Source organism: Carcharhinus amblyrhynchos, chromosome 14 (genome assembly GCF_965287045.1).
Source record: "Carcharhinus amblyrhynchos chromosome 14, sCarAmb.v2.hapA, whole genome shotgun sequence".
Classification (NCBI taxonomy): domain Eukaryota; kingdom Metazoa; phylum Chordata; class Chondrichthyes; order Carcharhiniformes; family Carcharhinidae; genus Carcharhinus; species Carcharhinus amblyrhynchos.
In genome coordinates, this window is record NC_137337.1 from 53050201 (window position 1) to 53073193 (window position 22993).

Here is a 22993-nt window from a genome sequence, read left to right on the forward strand (position 1 = left end):
TTCCATTCACTCACCACCCTGAGTGAAAAACTTACCCCTAACATCACTTCTGTACTTGCCTCCCCGCACGTATCAGGTACGACTCTAACACTCAGAGAGCTTGCTCCGATACCCACTGATTCCAATTTGGCAAGAACTCCTTGATGCCAGATTCAGTCAAATGTAGCCTTGATATCAAGCACTGTCACTCTCATCTCATCTCTGCAGTTCAGCTCTTTTGTCCATGTTTGAACCAAGGCCGGGTTAGAGGTCAGGAGCTGACTGACCCTGGCAAAACCTAAACTGGGCGTCACTGAGCAGGTGCTGCTTGATAGCATTGTCACCAACCCCTTCCATCACTTTGCTGATGATCGAGAGTTAACTGGGTGGTAATTGGCTGGGTTGGAATTGTCCTGCTTTTTGTGTACACAGGCCATACCTGAGCAATTTTCCACATTGTTGAATAGATGCTCGTGTTGTAACTGTACTGGAAGAGCCTGATTAGGGGAGTGCCAAGTTCTGGAGCACAAGTCTTCATTACTATTGCCAGAATGTTATCAGGGCCCATTGCCTTTGCAGTATCCAGTGTCTCCAACCATTTCTTGGTATCACAAGGAGCTAATCGAATTGGTTGGAGAGTGGCATCTGAGATGCTGGGACCACTGGAGGAGGCCGAGATGGATCATCCACTCAGCACTTCTGGCTGAAGATTGCTGCAAATACTTCAGTCTTATCTTTTGCACTGGTGTGCTGAGTTCCTCCATCATTGAGGATGGGGTTACACGTGGAGCCTCCTCCTCCAGTGAGTTGTTTAATTGTCCACCACCATTCACGACTAGATGTGGAAGGACTGCAGAGCTTGGATCTGATTAGTTGGTTGTGGGATCGTCTATCACTTGTTGTTTTTGCTGTTTGGTGTGCAAGTAAGCCTGTTTGGTAGCTTCACCAGGTTGACACCTCATTTTTAGGTACGCCTGGTGCTGCTCCTGACATGCCCTCCATGTAATTAGCTGGCATAAAGGGGAACCCATGGATGTTACAGCTTTAGATTTACAGAAAGCATCTGATAAGGTTCCACATTCTGACATAAGAAGAGGCTATGGGATCTCTTTGCACAGACTGAGGTTTCACTAGTAGACAGAAATCAAAGTAGGAATAAACTGATCATTACTGGAATGGTAGGGCACAACTAATAGAACACCACAAGGTCATTGCTTGGATCTCAGCATTCCATATCAATGACATGAATGCACAGATTAACTACAATGTATCAATTTTTGCCAATAATGCAGACCGAACTAGAAAAGTTAGCTGTAAGGAGGCCACAAGGGTGCAGTACGTTATGGGGGAGATGTGAAATTATCCACGCAGTAGGAAGAATAGAAAAGCAGAATAATTTTGAAAAGGCAAGAGACTAATAAATGTTGATATAAGAACATAAGAAATAGGAGCAGGAGTAGGCCATCTAGCCCTTCGAGCCTGCCCCGCCATTCAATAAGATCATGGCTGATCTGTCGTGGCTCAGTTCCACATTCCCGCCCTCTCCCCATAACCCCTAATCCCCTTGCCTATCAAAAACCTATCAACTCGCATCTTAAAAATATTTAGCGAGGCAGCCTCCACCAGTTCAACGGGCAGAGAATTCCAGAGATTCACCACCCTTTGAGTGAAGAAGTTCCTCCTCAACTCCGTTCTAAACCGCCCCCCCCCCTTTATCCTGAGGCTGTGCCCTCTAGTCCTACTGTCCTTTCTGAGCGGGAAGAGCCTCTCCACTTCTATCCTATCCATCCCATTCAACATTTTATACGTCTCAATGAGATCTCCCCTCATTCTTCTAAACTCTAACGAGTGCAAGCCTAGTTTATTCAGCCTCTCCTCATAGTTCAACCTCCTCAACTCCGGCATCAGCCTAGTAAACCTCCTCTGCACTCCCTCCAAGGCCAAAATATCCTTGCGTAAGTGCGGCGACCAAAACTGCACACAGTACTCCAGCTGCGACCTCACCAGTGCCCTATACAGCTGCAGCAAGACCTCCCTACTTTTATATTCAATCCCCCTCGCTATGAAGGCCAGCATCCCATTCGCCTTCCTGACCACCTGCTGCACCTGCAGGCTGGGTTTTTGCGACTCATGCACAAGGACCCCGAGGTCCCTCTGTACCGTCGCATGCTGCAGTTTTTCGCCACGTAAGTAATAGTCCTTCCCACCATTCTTCCTACCAAAGTGAACAACCTCACATTTGCCAACATTAAATTCCATTTGCCAGTTCCTGGCCCATTCACCCAGCCTATCTAGATCCTTCTGCAGACTCTCCACACCCTCCGCACAATTTGCCGTTCCACCAATCTTGGTGTCATCAGCAAATTTCGACACCATACACTCGGTTCCCTCCTCCAGATCATCTATATAAATGGTGAATAGCTGAGGCCCCAGCACCGACCCCTGGGGCACTCTACTAGTCACCGACCGCCAATCCGAATAGCACCCATTGACCCCCACTCTCTGCCTCCTATTTGACAGCCAATCCTCTATCCACGCTAACACCCTACCCCCAACTCCATGCCCCCTGACCTTCTGCAATAACCTCTTGTGAGGCACCTTGTCAAACGCCTTCTGAAAAATCAAGAAACACCACATCCACCGGCTCTCCTCTATCCACCGCCCCAGACACATCCTCATAGAACTCCAATAAATTCGTCAGACACGACTTCCCCTTAACGAAACCGTGCTGTGTCTGCTCTACCAAACAATTCTCCTCAAGATGCCTCGCTATTTTCTCCTTGATCACGGATTCTAACATTTTTCCTACAACAGACGTTAAACTAACCGGCCTATAATTCCCCGCCTTTTGCCTGCCACCCTTCTTAAACAACGGCGTAACATTAGCCATTTTCCAATCTTCCGGCACTTCCCCGGAATCCAGCAACGTTTGGAAAATATGCACAGGAATGTGTGCATCTTTATACATAAATCACAAAGAAATTGGAAATGTAAATTACATATTAGCCTTCATTGCAAGTGGGTCTGAGTATAAGTCTTACAGCAATTATATTATCCTTTGGTGGGAAAAAGCTGGAGTACTGTGTATACTTTTGGTCTATTGACCCAAGGAAGGAGAAACTTGCCTTAGACAGGGGTGGAAGAAAGTCTAAATGGATTTGCGGTAATTAGGTTTCAGTTGATCTTGACCATTTTTAATGCTCCTTTCATTGGAATAATTTGTAAAGTCAAGAACGCCATTTTAACAGTAATGGTGGTTGAGAAGTCATTTTCATCCTGTAATACTTTCTTCATTATCGATATGGAGATGCTGGCGTTGGACTGAGGTGGGCACAGTAAAAAGTCTTACAACATCAGGTTAAAGTCCAACAGGTTTATTTGAAATCACAAGCTTTTGGAGCACTGCTCCTTCATCAGATGAGTGCAGTAGTAGGTTTCACAAACACAGCATATATAGACAGAGACATGATTGCAAGATAACGTTTGGAATGCAAGTCTTTTGAGATAATCAAGTCTTTACAGGTACAGACAGTGCGAGTGGAAAGGAAGATAATCCACAGGTTAGAGGCACGAATTGTCTCAAATCGGGGCAGTTAGTCAGATTTTGCAAGTCCAGGCCAAATGGTGAGGGTTACACGTAGTGTGACATGAACTCAAGATCCCGGTTGAGGCCGTTCTCATGCTTGCGGAACTTGGCTATAAGTTTCTACTTGGTGATTCTGCATTGATGACTTCACCTGACAAAGCAGCAGCACTCAGAAGGCTTCAAATAAACCTGCTGGACTGTAACCTGGTGCCATGTGATCTCTCATCTTGTCCACTGGCACCTCCACATCATGGCTAAATTGTTGATGTAGAGGTTTATATCGAACCTTAATTGAATGAATAAGACATGCTTGAGGGGCAGTATGGTCTAAACCTGCTCCTATTTCCCATCCAAAAACAAATTAAACCTTGAAGTTTAAGAAGCGATTGCAGCAGAGACCTAGTTGTTTTGTTTGTGCAAATACCAAATAGCAGTACTAACAACAAATCCTTGAACTGGGAGCAGTTGAACTCAGACAACCCATTGAATGGAGGTCAGATGGAAAAGTCACTAACACTTGATTTTATTCCTCCAAATACCAGTTACAATGCTTTAGTGCCAGATTTATTGTATCAGGCTGCACACTTGTGCTCATGGCCCTGCAATGACAGGATACAGGAGAATGCCACATTTGATTTCAATTTTAACTTGCAATACTATTTAGCAATAATGAAAACTGAAAATGCTGGAAAATCTCAGCAGGTCTGACAGCTTCTATGGGGAGAGAATCGAGCCAACGTTGAGAGTCTAGATGGCCCTTTATCAGAATTAAGACATTCAACAGAGGTTTATACTATTGGGGTAGAGGTGGGGAGATGGAGAGAGGGTGTGGAATTGGAAAAAGGGAATGTAAATGAGGATACAAAAGGCTCAGAGGATGCTAAAAGTGTCCATTAAGTGTTCAGAATGTGAGAATGGCAGAACAGGTTATTAAAGGTCTGCCTGAGGAATGTGGCAATTTTGGTACTATTTAGCAATGACTGACTAAGTGAGAATAATTTTGTTCATCTGCTAAAGTGAGCAGATCTTATTAATTGGGTATTATTGTATCAAACTACAATGACTTCGTTAAGGAGAAGAATGCTTTCAATCTTTCCACTCTAGAATACACAAAGTGAGTGAGTAATGCAAATTTATACATTACAGCTCCACACCACATTATATTGGTGCAGCTACGCTGAGCTAACCTTAAGCCCATCTAAAACCACAATCTGGAATGGTTCAAAAAGTAGCTCATCACTACCAGCTTTAAGGAAATCTGGATGGACAATAAATGCCAGCCTTACTAGTGACACTCATATCCTAGGCTAAATGTGGAAAAAAAAAATTGTGTTCAATTGGGTTGCAGCTTACTAATGCCTGAAACTTAATACGTTTATTCACAATGTTTATGAAAGGAATAAGATGATCTAGTGTTTCAGTTAGTAGAGTTCCTGACTCTGAGCCAGAAGCTCTGGATTCAAGTCCCATTCCAGGGCTTGGTGGTCACCAAAGAAGCATTCATGATGCAGTTCAACAGGCTGATAATCAACCAGTTATGCCTTCTAACATTTGCCACTATCCCATAAAGGAAAGAAAGTGTCTGAAGACAAAAACAAACAAAATTAATGTTACAGTATTGCCAGATTTAAACCTGAAAAATACATGCCAAATTACTGGATGACTGTCTGTCCACTGTATTTCATCATTTTATTTCTATTTTGTACTTTTCAATTCATTCAGCTGAAGAAAAAGGCATGTTAAATGGAGGACAGCAAAAAATCAGATTACCGATGACTTGTCGCACTTCTAACTACCTTTTCCTCTCCTCCTGTGGGGAGGTCCTATGAGGAGAGACTGAGGGATCTAGGGTTGTTTTCGTTGGAAAGAAGGCGGCTAAGAGGGGATCTTATTGAAACATATAAGATGATTAGAGGTTTAGATAGGGTGGATAGTGATAGCCTTTTTCCTCGGATGGAGAAAGCTAGCACGAGGGGGCATGGCTTTAAATTAAGGGGGGGTAGCTACAGGACGGATGTCAGGGGTAGGTTCTTTACCCAGCAGGTGGTGAGGGATTGGAATGCCCTGCCTGCTGCAGTTGTAAATGCGTCTAGTTTGGGGGCGTTTAAGAGATCTCTGGATAGGTTTATGGACGAAAAGGGATTGGTATAGGCTAGTGGGTCATTGTTTTTGTAACTGGTCGGCGCAACATCGTGGGCCGAAGGGCCTGTTCTGCGCTGTAATGTTCTATGTTCTATGTTCTATGTTCACAGACTCTCTGCCACCTGCATGGTCAAGGGATGTATGAGCAAAACCATATTTCACCAACACCATTTTCATATTCTTTTCTTTTGGAGGAAAAAAACACCAAAATGTAAATAATAGATATATACTGACAAAGTCCCATTTTAGAAGTTCCAAACATCAACACCAATAGAGCTGCAAATATTGATGGAAACAATAAAAATGGCATTCTCAAAGTAACATTCAAACTGAAATGGTGTAAACAGACCATTCACAAGAATCAAAGCAAAAAGCGTCCACAACATGTAACAGTTCAAGTGGCCCAACAATACCTTCTAAAGTGAAAGAAGGGCTTTATTAAATTTGGCTTTCTAATGTTGTTTGTGTAGAAAGACTAAACCCAATAGGGAGAAAAACAAATCAGATCGTACAGCAGACAAGCAAGATTAATTGGATGCAATATTGGAAGGTATAGGCAAGAATATTAAACAACTTAAACCTACCTGAAATAGGAATGTTTTGAGAGATGGAAAGCTGCACATCCCCTGTGCCAGGAGGCAAGTCTATCACAAGGTAATCAAGATTACCCCAGTCGACCTATGGAATAGAAAATATTCATAGTATTGTGGTCAGAGAATATTTACAGTTGCAATAAATCACAGGATCAGTAGTGCAAAAGGAGGCTATTCAGCCCATCAGTCTACACCAACTCTCCCAATGAACAGCATTGTGGCAGTGGTTGACACTGTTTTCTCAGTGCAAGGGACCCAATTTTGATTTTGGCCTTGGGCAATTGTCTGTATGGAGTTTGCACATTCTCCCCATGTCTATGTGGAATTCCTCCAGGTGCCTCAGCTTCCTCCATGAGTCTAAAGATGCATAGATTAGGTGGATTATTCATGGTAAGTACACAGGGTTACAGGGAAAGGGTGGGGGGTGTCCTGGGCAAGATGCTCTTTTGGAGAATGGGTGCAGACTTAATGAGCCGAATGGCCTCCTCCTGCACAGTAGGGATTCTACTGTTCTAGATTCTGTCAATCTCCTGCTTTTCCCCATAATCCCCCGCACATTATTTGAATAGAAACAATCCAATGCCTTCTTGAATGCCTCAAATGAACTTAGAAGCAGTGCATTCCAAACCCAAACCACTTGCTGTGTGAAAATGTTTTCCCTCACATCACGTGTTTCTTTTGCAAATCACTTTACATCTGTGCCCTCTCATTCTTGATCCTTTTACAAGTAGCAATGGTTTGTTCCTTTCTACTCCGTCCAGCCCCCTCGAGTTTGAACACCTCTATTAAGTCACCTCTTGGTCTTCTCTCCTTTCCGATCTTTCCGCATAATTGAAGTTTCTCATTCTTGAAACCGTTCTTGTAAACCTCTTCTGCAAGCTCTCCAATGTATTCACATCTTTCCTGTAGTGTGGCACCCAGAACTGTACATAATGTTCCAGCTGAGGTCTAACTAATGTCTTGTACAAGTTCAGTGTATTCTCCTTGCTTTTTGTACCCTATGCCTGTAATAATAATGCCCTGGATACTATATGCTTCTCTCCACCTGTCCTGCTCCCTCAATAACCTATGCATACAGAGCTAGGTTCCTTTGCTTCTGCACCCCTTTAAAAAGGTTACATTGTTCGTCCATGTCTTCCCACCAAAATGATCGCCTCACTCTTCTCTACATTGAACTTAATCTGCCACTTATTTGCCCACTTCATCAATTTGCCTATGTCCTTTTGAAGTTCCACGATGTCCTCTTCATAGTTAACAATACTTCCAAAACAGAAAATGCTGGAAAATCTCTGCAGGTGTGGCAGCATTTGTAATGAGAAAAAAGAGCTGACGTTGAGTCCAGATGAACTTTTGATCAAAACATTTTCTCTTTTGGTTTCAGATTCCAGCGTCTGCAGTAATTTGCTTTTATTACAATACTTCCAAGTTTAATGTCATCCATAAACTTTGAAACTGCCACCTGCATACCAAGATCTAGATCATATTTCAGGAAATACAAGGGTTCCAATACCGATCCCCGAGGAACCAACAAATCTTCCTCCAGTCTGAAAAATATCCATTGACCATTACTCTCTGCTTCCTATTATTCTGCCAATTTTGTATTCACATTAATAATGTTCTTTCTATTTCATAAGCTGAAACTTTTCCCATAAGTCTGTTGTGGCACTGAATGCCTTTTGAAAGTTTGTGGATAAAACATCAACAATATTATCTTCATCATTTCTTTCTGTATCTCAAAAAAAGCCCAGCAAGTTAGATAAACATGATCTCCCCTTTAGAAATTCAAGAAAATCCCTTCAAGAAATCCTTAATAAATATACAATAATTCAAGTGCAAATGAAATCAATAGCAAAGCTGCACTTGGTATGCTAAGTTGGGCAAGAAAATCCTTGTTGAAAACAGAACTCAAGTTACAATAAGTAAGCAACATTCACAAAACTACTTTGGTTTCAAGAAGTGGTAGCAAACAGATTCAAATTCAATCATAACCTGAAAAAAAAAACACCATGCCAGTTTCTGGGGATATTTAAGCATGTGACAGAAATATGATCCTCCTATGAATGGACTTGATTGGTTAGGACACCAACATCCCATTCTGTACTGAGGTTCTTCATATTGAAAACTCCTGATCCCAGAGCATCTGTAAGACGCTGAACACAAAATAAACTTCTCAGGCATTTGGAATAAAGATTAGCTGATAGCATTCTAACATGTTTAATCAGTCAGAAGAAAAAGTAGCTTTGATAGAACTTGGGAGTATAGAGGGGATGAGAATCATATCAGCCATTACTGAATGGTGGAATGGACTTGGACCAAATGGCCTAATTCTGCTCCTATGCCTTATGGTCTTGGAATTCTGTTCACACATCTCAATAAGTACTTGTGCATTATAGTTTAAATATAATTTCTGTACCAATTATTCTGTTCTTCAAAAAGATCCACACGGAGAGCTTTCCTCACCTTTCTCAACAGTCTTTCTATTGCTGACATCACCATGAGACCTCGCCAAACAATTGGTGCTGCCTCCTCTATTAGAAAGCCCATTGACATGCTGAAAAAAGACAAATAAGACAGTAAAGTCAAAGCTCATTTATTAAGCATCATCAGATAACATTTTGTTACTGAGATATTTAATTGAATGACTTCAAAGAAAGTTGGAATGCCATTGAATGGAAAAACCTTACCAGGCAATCCCGAAATTTACCAATGGTCTCATCAAGTTGCCTTTGAGAAAAAATGTTTTTATATTACATTGCAAATATTTCATAAGAATAACTGTAAATAACAGCTCTAGCCCCTTATTCATTGAGGGAAGCCTCAATGCCATTCCACCAAATATAAGCATGTTTGTAACATGATCCTGTCCAAATTCTTTAATGCCATTACGTAGCAGACACATTCTATTGCAGAAACATAAAAGAGGCAGGGGAAAGTAATTACAGGGTAGAAAGATTACTTGAACCGCTTTCTGGCAGAAAATAACATAGGAATTCCTAACAGAAATGTTGACAAGAAATGGATCCGGCACAAGAGTTCTTATGAATTATATTTGGAGGTTAATGGGGGGATGGGGGGGCAGTTGTGTGTGCATGACTGGAGGAACAACTTTTATTTCGGGAAACAGAACGGAGATGTAATGACTGCAGAGAAGTTTAAAAAATTGATGGTAGACATATTCTGCTTCACATCTGATTGTTTAACATCTACAGTTGTCATCTCCAATCTCAATTGCTAGTTCAGAAATGTGATATACTGGGATCCACAAACTAATGGGGGGTGTATACTTGCAGGATGTACCTATTAATAGACTGTTTCTCAAGATGGGGCCAACAAATGGGGAGATGGGAGGATGCTGTCTTGTGTAAACTGTTTTGCAGATATCCTGTGAAGTTAGTTAGTACAGGAGGGAGGAATAACAGGATTCAGGTTTGTTGTGAGCTGAATATGGAGTGCAGTTACATGCACACTACAGAGTGGGCTGGCTGCCTGCCTTAGCCTGGAGGGGCTGTGCATTGCAAAATGCCGAGAGATACAATTAGATCACCAGGTAGATGTTTGGTTACCAAGGTTGTTAATGGGTGTGCAACAAGTTCATCGTTGTTCAGCACAGGGGAGATTTTAAAAAATATTAACTTAAACTCAAAAGAAAAGATTGCCAAAGTTTGCTTCATAATTTAGATGAATAATGTAAAGTTTGTTTATTAATCAAAAGTAAGGCTCACATTCACACTCCAATGAAGTTACTGTGAAATTCCCCTAATCACCACATCCGACGGCCGTTCGGGTCAATGTACCTAACTAGCACGTCTTTCAGAACGTGAGAAGAAACCGGAACACCCAGAGGAAACCCACACAGACACAGGGAGAACATGCAAACTCAACACAGACAGTGAACCAAACCGGGAATCAAACCCGGGTCCCCGGCACTGTGAACAGCAGTGCTAATCACTATGCTACCGTGCTGCCTGGATTGGGGCGAGTGGATGCAGATCCCATGATTATTAATCCATCTGAAATCAAATCTTATCAAAAAAGGTTTATGAACCTGTCACATTTGAAACACAAAGCTGGACTACAAAAGTTTGTATTTTGTTCTTTTCAAAATGGACAATTGGTGAGCTGACAAGATGGCTCCAGCTGCTCATATGCTAACTTCCAGAAGGTTCTGAACCAATTCAAAGAGATCAAAGACTAACACCTCAAGCATCTAGAAAGTAACACTTTGCATTGCATAAACTTTCCAGCTCAGCTAACACAATGGCCTAGCAAATAGTTGGTCTGTTCCAGCCAACTTCAAAGAAAGCTGACCCTTAACAGATCCTAATCCTAATGTTTTAATGGCTCAAGCTTTAACACAATGGATTACTCCCAGTGCCACATGCTAGCGAGCATGAAAATAAGGCAAATGAATGTATGGCTTAAGAGTTGATGCTCGAGGAAGGATTTTGGATTCCCAGATCATTTCTGGAGGAAGATGGGACATGTACAAGTGGGATGGTACTTGGACCGGAATGGGACCAACATCCTTGTGGGTGGGTTTCTACTGGTGTTCAGAAGAATCTAAACTGGTTCGCAGAGGACAGGGGACATAGAGGTTAGCACAATCGGGACACAGCATACTATAGCAAAAGAACAAGATTGAGGAGTTCAGCCATGTTGAGTTCCAGGGGAGTACGGTGAGGTTGGATGGCCTCTACTTTCATGGTAGGCAAGACCAGTGAGTTAAGTGTTGATATACAGAGACATGGTTGAGGGAGTGAGGCAGGACTAGGAATTCAACATTCCAGGTATAGGATCTTTAGGCAAGGCTGAGGAGGGCATAGAGGTGGTATTACATTATTAAATAAAAAGAGTCTGCCACTGCAGTAAAGAGGGACAATATCTTGGAAGAGTCTTCAAATGTGTATAGAATTTAAGAATAAAGAAGGGGCAGTCATATTGTTGAGAGTGTCGTGTAAAAATAATAATTTTTGAACAATTTGACATCGGGAGTGAGGTTTCTGCAGGCTAATAAGTGGACAAATGCCCAGGTTTACACGAGTTGTATCCCAGGCTGCTGTGGGGGGGCAAGAAAGAAATTTTTTAATTCCTCTCTGCCCACGGGGGAGATGCCGGCCTTGGACTGGGATAAGTACAGTAAGAAGTTTCACAACACCAGGTTAAAGTCCAACAGGTTTACTGGGTAGCACAAGCTTTTGGAGCGCTGCTCCTTCATCAGATGAGCGAGGAGCTGTGTTCGCAAACAGGGCATATATAGATACCAACTCAATTTACAAAATAACGGTTGGAATGTGAGTCTTTACAGGTAATCAAGTCTTAAAGGTACAGACAATGTGAATGGAGAGAGGGTTAAGCACAGGTTAAAGAGATGTGTATTGTCTCCAGCCAGGACAGTTAGTGAGATTTTGCAAGCCCAGGCAAGTCGTGGGTGTTACAGATAGTGTGACATGAACCCAAGATCCTGGTTGAGGCCGTCCTCACGTACGCAGAACTTGGCTATCAGTTTCTGCTCAGCAATTCTGCACTGTCGTGTGTCATGAAGGCTGCCTTGGAGAACGCTTACCCGGACATCAGAGGCTGAATGCCCGTGACTGCTGAAGTGTTCCCCAACAGGAAGAGAACACTGCTGCCTGGTGATACTCGAGCAGTGTTCATTCATCTGTTGTCATAGCATCTGCACGGTCTCCCCAACATACCATGCCTTGGGACATCCTTTCCTGTAGCCTAACAGGTAGACAATGTTGGCCGAGTCGCAAGAGTATGTACCGTATACCTAGTGGATGGTGTTCTCACGCGAGAACACCAAAGGAATTAAGGGTCATGGGGAACAGGCAGGTAAGTGGAACTAATCCACTTCAGATCAGCCATGATCTTATTGAATGGCAGGGCAGGTTCGAAGGGTTAGATGGCCTACTCCTGCTCTTATGGGATGATGGCATCTGTGTTGATGATCCAGCACGTCTGGCAGAGGTTGTGATCACTGTTCTCCTGAAGGCTGGGTAATTTGCTACAAACAAGGGTCTATTTGACTTGTGTGGTTGTTTGAAGGCAAGAAGTGGGAGTGTGGGGTGGTCTTGGCGAGATGTTCATCTTGATCAGTGTCATGTTGAAGGCTCCGGAGAAGATGTCGTAGCTTCTCTGCTCCGCGGAAGTACTGGACGACAAAGGACAGTTATCTACAGATTGCCTTTAAGATACCAGTTTCAGACGTACGTTTCTCACTCGCAAAGTAGCATGACAGAAATGACAGAAGTTATGTTCATTCATGTCTACAATATGAGGTCTTTAATTAATTTTGTCTCATTACACATTTCTAGGTCCAAAATAACCTGTTCTCTGGTTAGTTCCAGAACATATTTTAAGAAACTGTCCCAAATACACTACGAATTAATGCTCCAAGCTATTTTTGCCAATTGCCCAATCCAGGTACAGATAAAATTTACCCATGATTCCTTATAAGCTCACATCTATTGCTTGAGGGGATGTCTGTCCTATTTTGTAGTGCCTGTTAGAGAGCCAACAAGCTACCCCCACCAGCATCTTCTTTGCTATTTTTCATCTCCACTCAAACTGATTCTATATCTTGATCTTCCGAACCAAAGCAATGACAGCCCCCATCTTTCTCAGGGGTAAAGTTCTAAGTTTGGAGAGTGCAGTTGGAGAAGTTTTGGTGTGTTGCTACAATGTATCTTGTAGATGGTACACACTGCAGCTATAGCGTACCTGCCTTTTGGAGAGGAAATGAATCATTAGGCTGGTGAATTGGATACCAATCATGTAGTTGGATTTATCCTACAGATGGTGTTGAACTTCAATGTTTTTGCAGTTGCAGTCATCCACCCAAAAGAAGAGCATTACATCACACTTCTGCAAGCCATTAAATATCATGGAAGGCGATTATTGGGAATGGCAACTGCAATGTTCCCTCCAAGTTAAGCAGACACACAATCACACACCAATCCAGAACATAGTGTAGTGCAACCAAGTTGCACAATGTTCAATTTAAGCTTTGCACATGCCCATTCAATAACCAAGCAGTGCAACAAACTGATTATGAAATGAAAAGTTAGAGAAAACATTGGTCTTTGCTTGGCACAGATGTTCCTTGCCCAACCCAAACGTTAGCCAGCTGTTACTGCATGCCAGCACGAATGCTTCATTTCCTCGGCAATTATAAATGCTGTGCAATCATCCAACATGCTACCTCTGCCCTCAAGATGGAGAGAAGACTAGGTGTAAGATATGCTCTAAGCCAAGGTGATTGACCTCAACAATCTCAATTTCTTCATTTGTGATTGACTGGAATCAAACCAGAGAAAATTTCTCCGTGATCCCCAGTGACTTCATTTTTACTCCAGCTCCTTGGGGCCATACTAGGTCAAGTATTGCCTTGATGTCAAGATTAGTCTGTGGGACAGCTCTTCCTATTTTGGCAAAAGATAACAAAGGGGAACTTTGCAGGATCAACTGGGTTGGCTGTGCTTTTGTAGTATCCAAATCTATTGCCTGCATTGAAGCCAAATGGTTTTGTTCTTATTTGAATCCTTTGTTGGATTATATAACAGATTGCTCGGCTATTTCAGGGGTAGTTCAGAAAGAATTACATTGTTGTGGTCTGATGTCACATGGGTCAGACTGGTTTAGGACAGGTTTCTTTCACTGAAGGGCATGATTGATGGCGACAGTTCAAATTTCAAAATATACCACCAGATCCTTATGAAGGTGACTAACACATTTGCTTAGGGGAACCTTTGTATCCTGGTTTTTTTAGTAGCTTAGAATTAGCCAACAACTTTTCAATACATTTCACTTAATCTATTCTATCAATTTAGCTTGAACTACAATCCTAGAAGGATGCCTCAATTTGCAAACATCACAAGTTCTCAGTTTTAAAAAAAAAATCACTTTTCCTCAATTAAATATGTGAGTCTACCACGATATTCAGAACGACTCAGTGATGCAGTAACCACAAACACCATTTGAGTAACTCTCCTCTGGCTTGATGAGTCACAAGACTCCAGCAAATTACTGGAAGAAAAAGCAATTGTTTCCTTCAACATGATTGAATGAATTCAATGCTCTGGATTTTGTTGCCTTAACTTTAGCATGTGTCACTTTTAAGTACTGATTTCCATAGAATCCCTATTGTGCAGGAGGAGGCCCTTCAGCTCTTGAGCTTGCACTAACAACGATCCTACCGAGGCCCTATGCCCTATTTACCCTGCTAATCCCCTGACAGTAATGGGCAATTTAGCAAGGCCAATCCACCTAACTTGCACATCAGGAATAAAAGATTGATTGATTAGGGCAAGACTAGAGCCAGTCCAGGACAGTAGTGGGAAGTTGTGTGTGGAGCCTGAAGAGATAGGAGAGGCACTAAATGAATATTTTTCGTCAGTATTCATGCAGGAAAAAGTCAATGTAGTCGAGGAGAATACTGAGATACAGGCTTTTAGACTAGATGGGATTGAGGTACATAAGGGGGATGTATTAGCAATTCTTGAGAGTATGAAAATAGATAAGTCCCCTGGGCCAGATGGGATTTATCCTATGGTTCTCTGGGAGGCTAGGGATGAGATTGCAGAGCCTTTGGCTTTGATCTTTATGTTGTCATTGGCTACAGGTATAGTGCCGGAAGACTGGAGGATAGCAAATGTTATCCCCTTGTTCAAGAAGGGGAGTAGAGACCATCCTGGGAATTATAGACCGGTGAGCCTTTCTGTTGTGGGCAAAGTTTTGGAAAGAATTATAAGAGATAGGATTTATAATCATCTAGAGAGAAATAATTTGACTAGGGATAGTCAACGGGGTTTTGTGAAGGGTAGGACGTGCCTCACAAACCTTATCGAGTTCTTTGAGAAGGTGACCAAAGAGGTGGATAAGGGTAGAGCAGTTGACGTGATGTGTATGGATTTTAGCAAAGCGTTTGATAAGGTTCCCCATGATAGGCTACTGCAAAAAATACGGATACATGGGACTGAGGGTGATTTAGCAGTTTGCATCAGGAACTGGTTAGCTGATAGAAGACAGAGGGTGGCAGTTGTTGGGAAATATTCAACCTGGAATTCAGTTACAAGTGGTGTACCTCAGGTACACCACTGAATGTGTACCTCAGGTACACCACTGAATTGGGGCCACTGCTGTTTGTCATTTTTATAAATGATCTAGATGAGGGTGTAGAAGGATGGGTTAAATTTTGTGGACGACACTAAAGTCGGAGGAGTTGTAGACAGTGAGGATGGATGTTACAGTTTGCAGAGGGACATAGATAAGCTGCAGAGCTGGGCTGAAAGGTGGCAAATGGAGTTTAATGCAGAAAAGTGTGAGGTGATTCACTTTGGAAAGAGTAACAGGATTACAGAATATAGGGCTAATGGAAGGACTCTTGATAGTGTCAATGAGCAGAGAGATCTCGGTGTACACGTGCACAGATCCCTGAAAGTTGGCAGCCAGGTTGATAAGGTTGTTAAGAAAGCGTACGGTGTGTTAGCTTTTATTGGTAGAGGGATTGAATTTCAGAGCCGTGAGATCATGTTGCAACTGTACAAAACTCTGGTGTGGCCACACTTGGAGTATTGCGTACAGTTCTGGTGGCCACGTTATAAGAAAGATGTGGAAGCATTGGAAAGGGTGCAGAGGAGGTTTACCGGGATGTTGCCTGGTACGGTGGGAACGTCTTATGAGAAGAGGCTGACGGACTTGAGGTTGTTTTCGTTAGAGAGAGAAGAAGGTTAAGGGGTGACCTAATTGAGGCATACAAGGTGATCAGAGGATTAGATAGGGTGGACAGTGACAGCCTTTTTCCTCGGATGGTGATGGCTATTATGAGGGGACATAGCTTTAAATTGAGGGGTGATAATTATCGGACAGATGTAAGAGGTAGGTTCTTTACTCAGAGAGTAGTAAGAGCATGGAATGCCCTGCCTGCAGCAGTTGTGGACTCGCCAACTTTGAGGGTGTTCAAATGGTCAGTGGATAGGCACATGGATAACATTGGAATAGTTTAGGTTAGACAGTCATTGGATTCGTTCCACTGGTTGGCGCAACATCGAGGGCCGAAGGGCCTGTACTACGCTGTAATGTTCTATGTTCTATCTCTGGACTATGGCAAGAAACTGGAGCACCCAGAAGAAACACATGCAGACACGGGAAGAATGTGCAAACTCCAAACAGACAATCGCTCGAAGCCAGAATTGAACCAGGGCCCCTGACGCTTGAAGCACTGTACCACCATATTTTCAAAATGTTTTTATTTCCCTCATCCGCACACCACTCACTAAGTAAGGGTTCCTTAAGAGAGTGGCTTGTTGAAGGAGAAGCCAATGTCATCCAAATAAAGAAATAAAGTAAACCTCAAAACTAAAGTTGTTGTATGTTATAAAATAGAAAAATAAATCTGATAAGGATCTCCTTATAGCACGTCCATGCAGAAAACCAAGTCTTGTTAGCAAAACCCTTGCCAACCACAAAGTGATATATATCAAGACAGTATTCCAACACCCAAATATTGTGAAACATACAAACTTCCTTTGACTACTTCCATCATTTTCAATAACATTCTCAAAATTCAGCAAGACACATCAGGATTTGTCTGAAATAGATGTAACATTCTTAAATTGTTCATCTAACTTTCTTCAATATTCACAGAACTTAGTGCAACCTTAAATTTATAAAACCTCAAATTAAGAAACTTACCGTCCGTTAATTCTGGGTTTCCCCTTAAATTCATCATACGTGGTATAGATGGACCATACACATCTGCATCCAGCAGCCCCACGACCTTAACCAGAGGAAAAAGGACTGATTTTATGATACAATTTAGGTCAACACTGTTGGATATATTCTGCTCTACATTTTAACGCAACTGAAGACAGCTTTGCAACAAAGTATACATCTGATTCTCCAAATGAACTCAGCCTAAAATGGCACCAACAAATGAGATTTACAAATAAAACAGAAATTGGTTCTGATTGTGTCCTGCCCAAATTGTTTAGTTATTCTCCTTTCATGTGTTTTTTTGTCGTCCATTTACAAAATTTTCTATTTTGCAGTTTCAAGGCTCTAGTTTTTTTTCAATCTTGTCTTAATTAGCATGGTTATGAAGACAGATTTAAAAAGAGTTGCACACCAATTATGCTATTTTCTCTTCAAACCCATGAGATTATATGCTTATCCTATCGAATTCAATTCAGCACCCTAAGTTCTGACCAGGAATTACATTGTTAAATTTTGTAGATAGCTTGCCCCACATAACCCTTCACCCAGAACTAGGCAAGTGTTGGGTAGTGGCAAGCAATGCTCATGGAGAGGAAAAAGCACCTTGTATCACATCAATTTCACAATGGCAAGCGCATTTACACAAATACTAGACTCCCTTTTACTGCAGTGTAATTTATATGCATTACAATAAGGTCTGGCTATTCATGACTTGCTTTTTAGTCAATTCACTTATCTGCTGAAAAGTCTTTGTACACCAGTTCACCCACTGCAGGCCCAAATAAATATATCTGCATTAAAAAAATAAAAAATAGAAACCCCGACTGCAGTCCACCTCCAATCACAAGTGCTCTAAGTAATAGAAATTTTATTTTTTTTTTGTTTTGAATAATTTCAGGATGGCAGGGTAGCACTTCTGTCTCACAGTGCCAGGGACCTGGGTTCAAACGCCAGCCTTGGGTGACTGTCTGTGTGGAGTTTGCACTTTCTCTCCGTGTCTACGTAGGTCTCCTCCAGGTGCTCTGGTTTCCTTCCACACTCCAAAGATATGTGGGTTAGGTTGATTGGCCATGCTGAACAGCCCCCTTAGCGTTAATGAGATTAGTGGGTAAATACATGGGGTTAAAAGGATAGGGCCTGGGTGGGATTGTTGCAGACGGGCTGACTGGCCTCTTTCTGCAATGTCAGACTTCTATGATTCTCATCCCTCTACCAAAAGTCTCTTTAAATTTATTATAGATGGTTTTTATTGCCTTTGATCCTTTATACACGTAAAGCTGTAGGATGGCTGGAACCTATCTAATTGACTCCCATTGTAAACCGTGTTTGTTGTTTGTGATTTTGTCAATTGAGAGGTGTTGAGGGAAAGTGACCTCCATGAACAGCAGGACTTTACTGTCTAAACAAATAATAAATTCAGTTCAAGCAAACTGATTACACCATTGCCCTACACTTTAAGCAACTTTTCACAGTAATTACTACTTCACGGACCTGAAATAAGGCCTTTAAAAAGGCCTGAATAAAGTTGTAAAATGTTGAGATATGAAACTGTTAACATTTAACAATGATCTGATTTTTAAAATAGAGGACAACTAGCAAAGAGCAAGATAAGAAGAGAAAAAAAACTTAAAAATTCTACGAACAACATAACCAGCACTGGTTTTCAATCTAGTTGAGACAAAGCGTAACAAAATATTGACATTAGTACACTACAGTTATTAATTAAATGATGTGGTCAAATGTTCAATAATTACTCTTCTGTAGAGCAGCCGGAAAAAAAAATTCAATCATCTTAAGCACAAACATTATAAATATTTCAAGTGATGTGTTATTTTTCATCCATTCAGGTGGAAAAGTTCTACTTTTCCAATGATCATATAATCGCAGAAGAGACCCATGGGCATATCAAGTCTGCACCAACACACTAGAACCACCTAAGCTCCCACCTAACCTCATCTGCCAGCACTTGGCCCATTGCCCTGAATGTTATATCATGCCAAGTACCCAACCAAATACTTAAAGTTGTGAGGCAACTCACCACTACCATCCTCCCAGGCTGCGTATTCCAGACTGTCACCACCCTATGAGTAAAAATGCTTTCCCTCACATCCCAGCTAGAACTCCTGACCCTCACCTTGAACCTATCTCCCCTCATGATTGACCCTTTGACCAAGAGAAGCAGATGCTACTTATCCATTCTGTCCATGCCCCTTATAATCATGTACACCTCGATCAGGTTGCCCCTTCAGTCTTCTCTACTCCAGTGAAAACATGACATGGAGGTGCTGGCATTGGACTGGGTAAGTGAAAACAAGACAACCTCTCTAAGTTAAATGTTCCACCCCAGGCAGCATCCTGGCAAATCTCCTCTGCACCCCCTCCAGTGCAATCACATCATTCCGATAACGTGACAACTAGAACTGTGCACACTACTCTAGCTGTGGCCTCACCAAAGTTCTAAACAACTTCAACATGACTTCCCTGCTTTTGTAATCTATGCCTCAATTGATAAAGCCAAGTGTCCCATATGTCTTTTTCACCACCCTACTAACATGCCCTCAAAGATCTGTGGACAAACGTGTCAGAGTCCTTTTGTTCCACAGAATCTGCTAGTGTCCTGTCATTCATGGAGTACTTTCTTCTCAAATTAATCTTTCCAAAGTGCATCACCTCACACCTTGCAGGATTAAATTCCAGCTGCCACTTATCTGCCCAGCTGACCATTCCGTCTATATCTTCTTATAGCCCAAGACACTGCACCTCACTGTAAACCACCCAGCCAATCTTTGTCTCATCTGTAAATTTACTAATCCTACCCCCCCCTAACATAGTTGTCTATGTCATTTATATAAAATGACAAATGATAGGGGGCCAAACACAAATCCCTGTCATATGCCATAGGATAGTGGCTTCCAGTCACTAAAGCAGCATTTTGTCACCACCCTCTGTCTCCTATTTTGAATCCCCTTTATCAAATTACCCTGTATTCCATCTGCATTTATCTTCTTCACAAGTCTGATTAGTTAATGTTTGCCTGGACTTCATGTTCAACAGCTTACAATTATCGACAAACTTTATGGGTTTTCATACTACGATTCCCAGTTTTTAAATTTACAGTTTATTTATTAGTCACAAGCAAGGCTTACATTAACACTGCAATGAAATTATTGTGAAATTCCCCTAGTTATCAGATAGTAAAAGCAGCTGGGCACTTTCACCAGTCGATCAGAGACCTGCGTAATTAAGCCAAGCAATAACATGTTTCCTCAAGCAGATTGAAAATCCTTGCTAAGCCACAGGATGTTTACACTTCACTGGGATATTTAAGAGTATTTAATTCAATGCAAAATCATGCAGAGAAAGCAAGTGAGAGGCTGGGATTGAGAGTACTTAGAGGTAGAAAGAAAAAGTTTAAAAACTTATTTTTGACCATTTCCAATAATTAAAAGCTAATGAAATTGCATACACACAAAAATAAATTTTCAATGCCAGTGAGCTGGTTTGCATTAATTAAGAGTCATTGTACCCCTAAAAATTCAATTACATTTAAAATGGATGAGCCCTAATTTTTTTTTTTAATGGCAAGTGTTGCAAGCCACGTTTTTGCCACAAGAATCCAGGCTATTCACAAACCCTGCTCGAACCCAATCTTTGGTTTCCTGTTGTGTTTAAGCATAATATACCCACACAGCTACTTGTTAATATACTTTCTTCGCCTTCCTCTATGCTGCAGCTCTCCATGGTCTGAGTATCATTCGTGTCTGCCAATTTTAACCGCCTCTCTATAGGCATTGCTTCCAGTTCAAGGGTCATCAGGTTACATGGACCAGCATTTCTTAGTCCGAGAAAATCAGAATTGATCCCAGCTCTTACGTGTCCTTGCCAAACATTCTTAGCAATTACAAGTTTCTTTTGTACTTTATTGCTTCTCGATCAAAATGCATCACAACATGGGAGTTTACCGTAACTAAATTCAATTAAGACAAATTACCATTGTTTTGTTAACGCTTAACAAATTATAGTTCACAATAAGAATTGCATCAGTAGAAATAGTAATATATTTACCTTTAAAGGTCATTGTTAACTTACACACAAAAGTCACAGAATCCCTACAGTGCAAGAGGCGGCCATTCAATCCATCATGTCTGCACCAACCATAATCCCACCTAGAACCTATTCCTATAACTCCTTATATATACCCTACTTATCCCTCTGACACCAGGGTTAATTTAGCATGGCCAATCAACCTAACCTGCACACCTTTGGACTCTGAGAAGAAACTAGAGGAAACCCATACAGACACAATGAGAATGTGCAAATTCCACACAGCAGCGACCCAAGGCCGGAATTGAATCCGGGTCTCTGGCATCGTGAAGCAGCAGTGCTAACCACTGTGCCACCATGCTGTCCCACATCTCATTCAACACTTCAACAAAATTCAACTGCAAAAGCACACCCACTTACCAAATTGTTAGCAGCTAGTCCCAGAGCCAAATTCACTGAAATTAAAGTAAATTTAGATGAGTACAAAACACCATAACAACATATCAGAACTTAAAATTAACATAAGTTTACCAGCTTGAAAATGTTAAAAAGTTGACAATACACCAGCCATCACCTCTCCCCCATTCTCAAAACTTGGAAAAGATATTTCACAAAGTGATTCATCTCAAGTACCTCTGATCTATAGTTTTATACCAATTGCCAAACATGATGGCTTTTGTAGAGAAATGCACAAAAGTAGAAAATGCAGAAAAGACTGAAATCCAATTTATTGTCATTAATACATCCCAACAAGGTCTGACATGCATGGCTGAAAAAGAGAGGTGCTGCCAAAGACTGAACGAAATGTGGGTTCAGTGAGAAGCTGGGAATTTGATTCAGCTGGGAATTCAATGCTTTGCCTGCCTGATGTCAGGATTCTGGATGGATGCTCAGGGCTGGAGAAGACCTTTGAGGGGGAAGTGGAGAAGGATCCAATGGTCATGGTCCCAGTGGTCAGGTACCAATGATATAAGTGAGACTAGGAAAAAGTTTCTACATTGAGAGTATGAGCTAAGTACTAAATTAAAAATAAACAGAAGCTCAAAAGGTGATAATATCTAGATTATTACCTGACCCACATGTAAATTGGCATAAAGCAAATAACATTTGAGAGAAGAATAAGTGGCAAAAAGACTGGTATGAGAGAAATGAGAAATGTACACTAGTACTAGTTCTAGCAGGCGGCATAACCTGGAAAGTGGAGAGGATTTTAAACTAAACAAAAATGACGAGTTCATGTAATGTCTTAGAACAACATACGCAGGAACCAACTAGAGAGCTGGCTCTACTGGACCTGGTATTGTGTAATGAGGTAGGATTAATTAATTACCTCAAGGTGAAGGTACCCCCAGGTAGCAGTGATCATAATACCTTTGAATTTTAGACCCACTTCCTAAAACTGATTTTGAAATACTGGTCTTACACTTAAATTAGGGCAATTATGAAGGCAGAGCTATCTGATGTAAACTGGTAAATTAGATTCAAGGCATTGGACAGAACTTGCTTAACGATCTGGATTATGCCAAGTGCTACACCAACAATCAATTTAAGATAGGTAACATAAAAACACTGCAGATGCTGGAATCTGAAACAAGATAACAAATGCTGGAAAAACTCACTAGGTCTGGCAGCATCTGTAGGCAGAGAAAAGAGTAACATTCATTGAAACCCTACAGTGCAGAAGGAAGCCATTTGGTTCATCAGGTGTGCACTGATGCTCTGAAAGAGCAGTTTACCCAGGCTCTATCTGCATAACCCATGGGTATACCTTGCCAATCCCCCCAACCTACATCTTGGACACCAAGGTGGAATTTAGCATGGCCACTCCATCTAATCTGCACATCTTTGGACTGTGGGAGGAAACTGGAGCAACCGAAAGAAACCCAAGCAACCAAAAGAAACCGGGACAATGTGCAAACTTCACAGAGAAGTC

At 41.6% G+C, this 22993-nt stretch overlaps 1 protein-coding gene across 2 annotated transcripts in view; it reads right to left on the reverse strand.

Annotated features, from left to right (window-relative positions):
* The window catches only part of nubpl (nucleotide binding protein-like), a 66234-nt gene that overhangs the window by 36310 nt on the left and 6931 nt on the right, over positions 1–22993 (reverse strand). For both annotated transcript variants that reach the window (XM_080202874.1, XM_080202875.1), the window contains exons 3-7: positions 21481–21515; positions 16996–17080; positions 8985–9024; positions 8761–8851; positions 6292–6385 (exon numbers count right to left, since the gene is read on the reverse strand). In XM_080202874.1, the coding sequence (XP_080059000.1) occupies positions 6292–6385; positions 8761–8851; positions 8985–9024; positions 16996–17080; positions 21481–21515 (345 nt within the window). The remainder of the gene's footprint in view (positions 1–6291; positions 6386–8760; positions 8852–8984; positions 9025–16995; positions 17081–21480; positions 21516–22993) is intronic.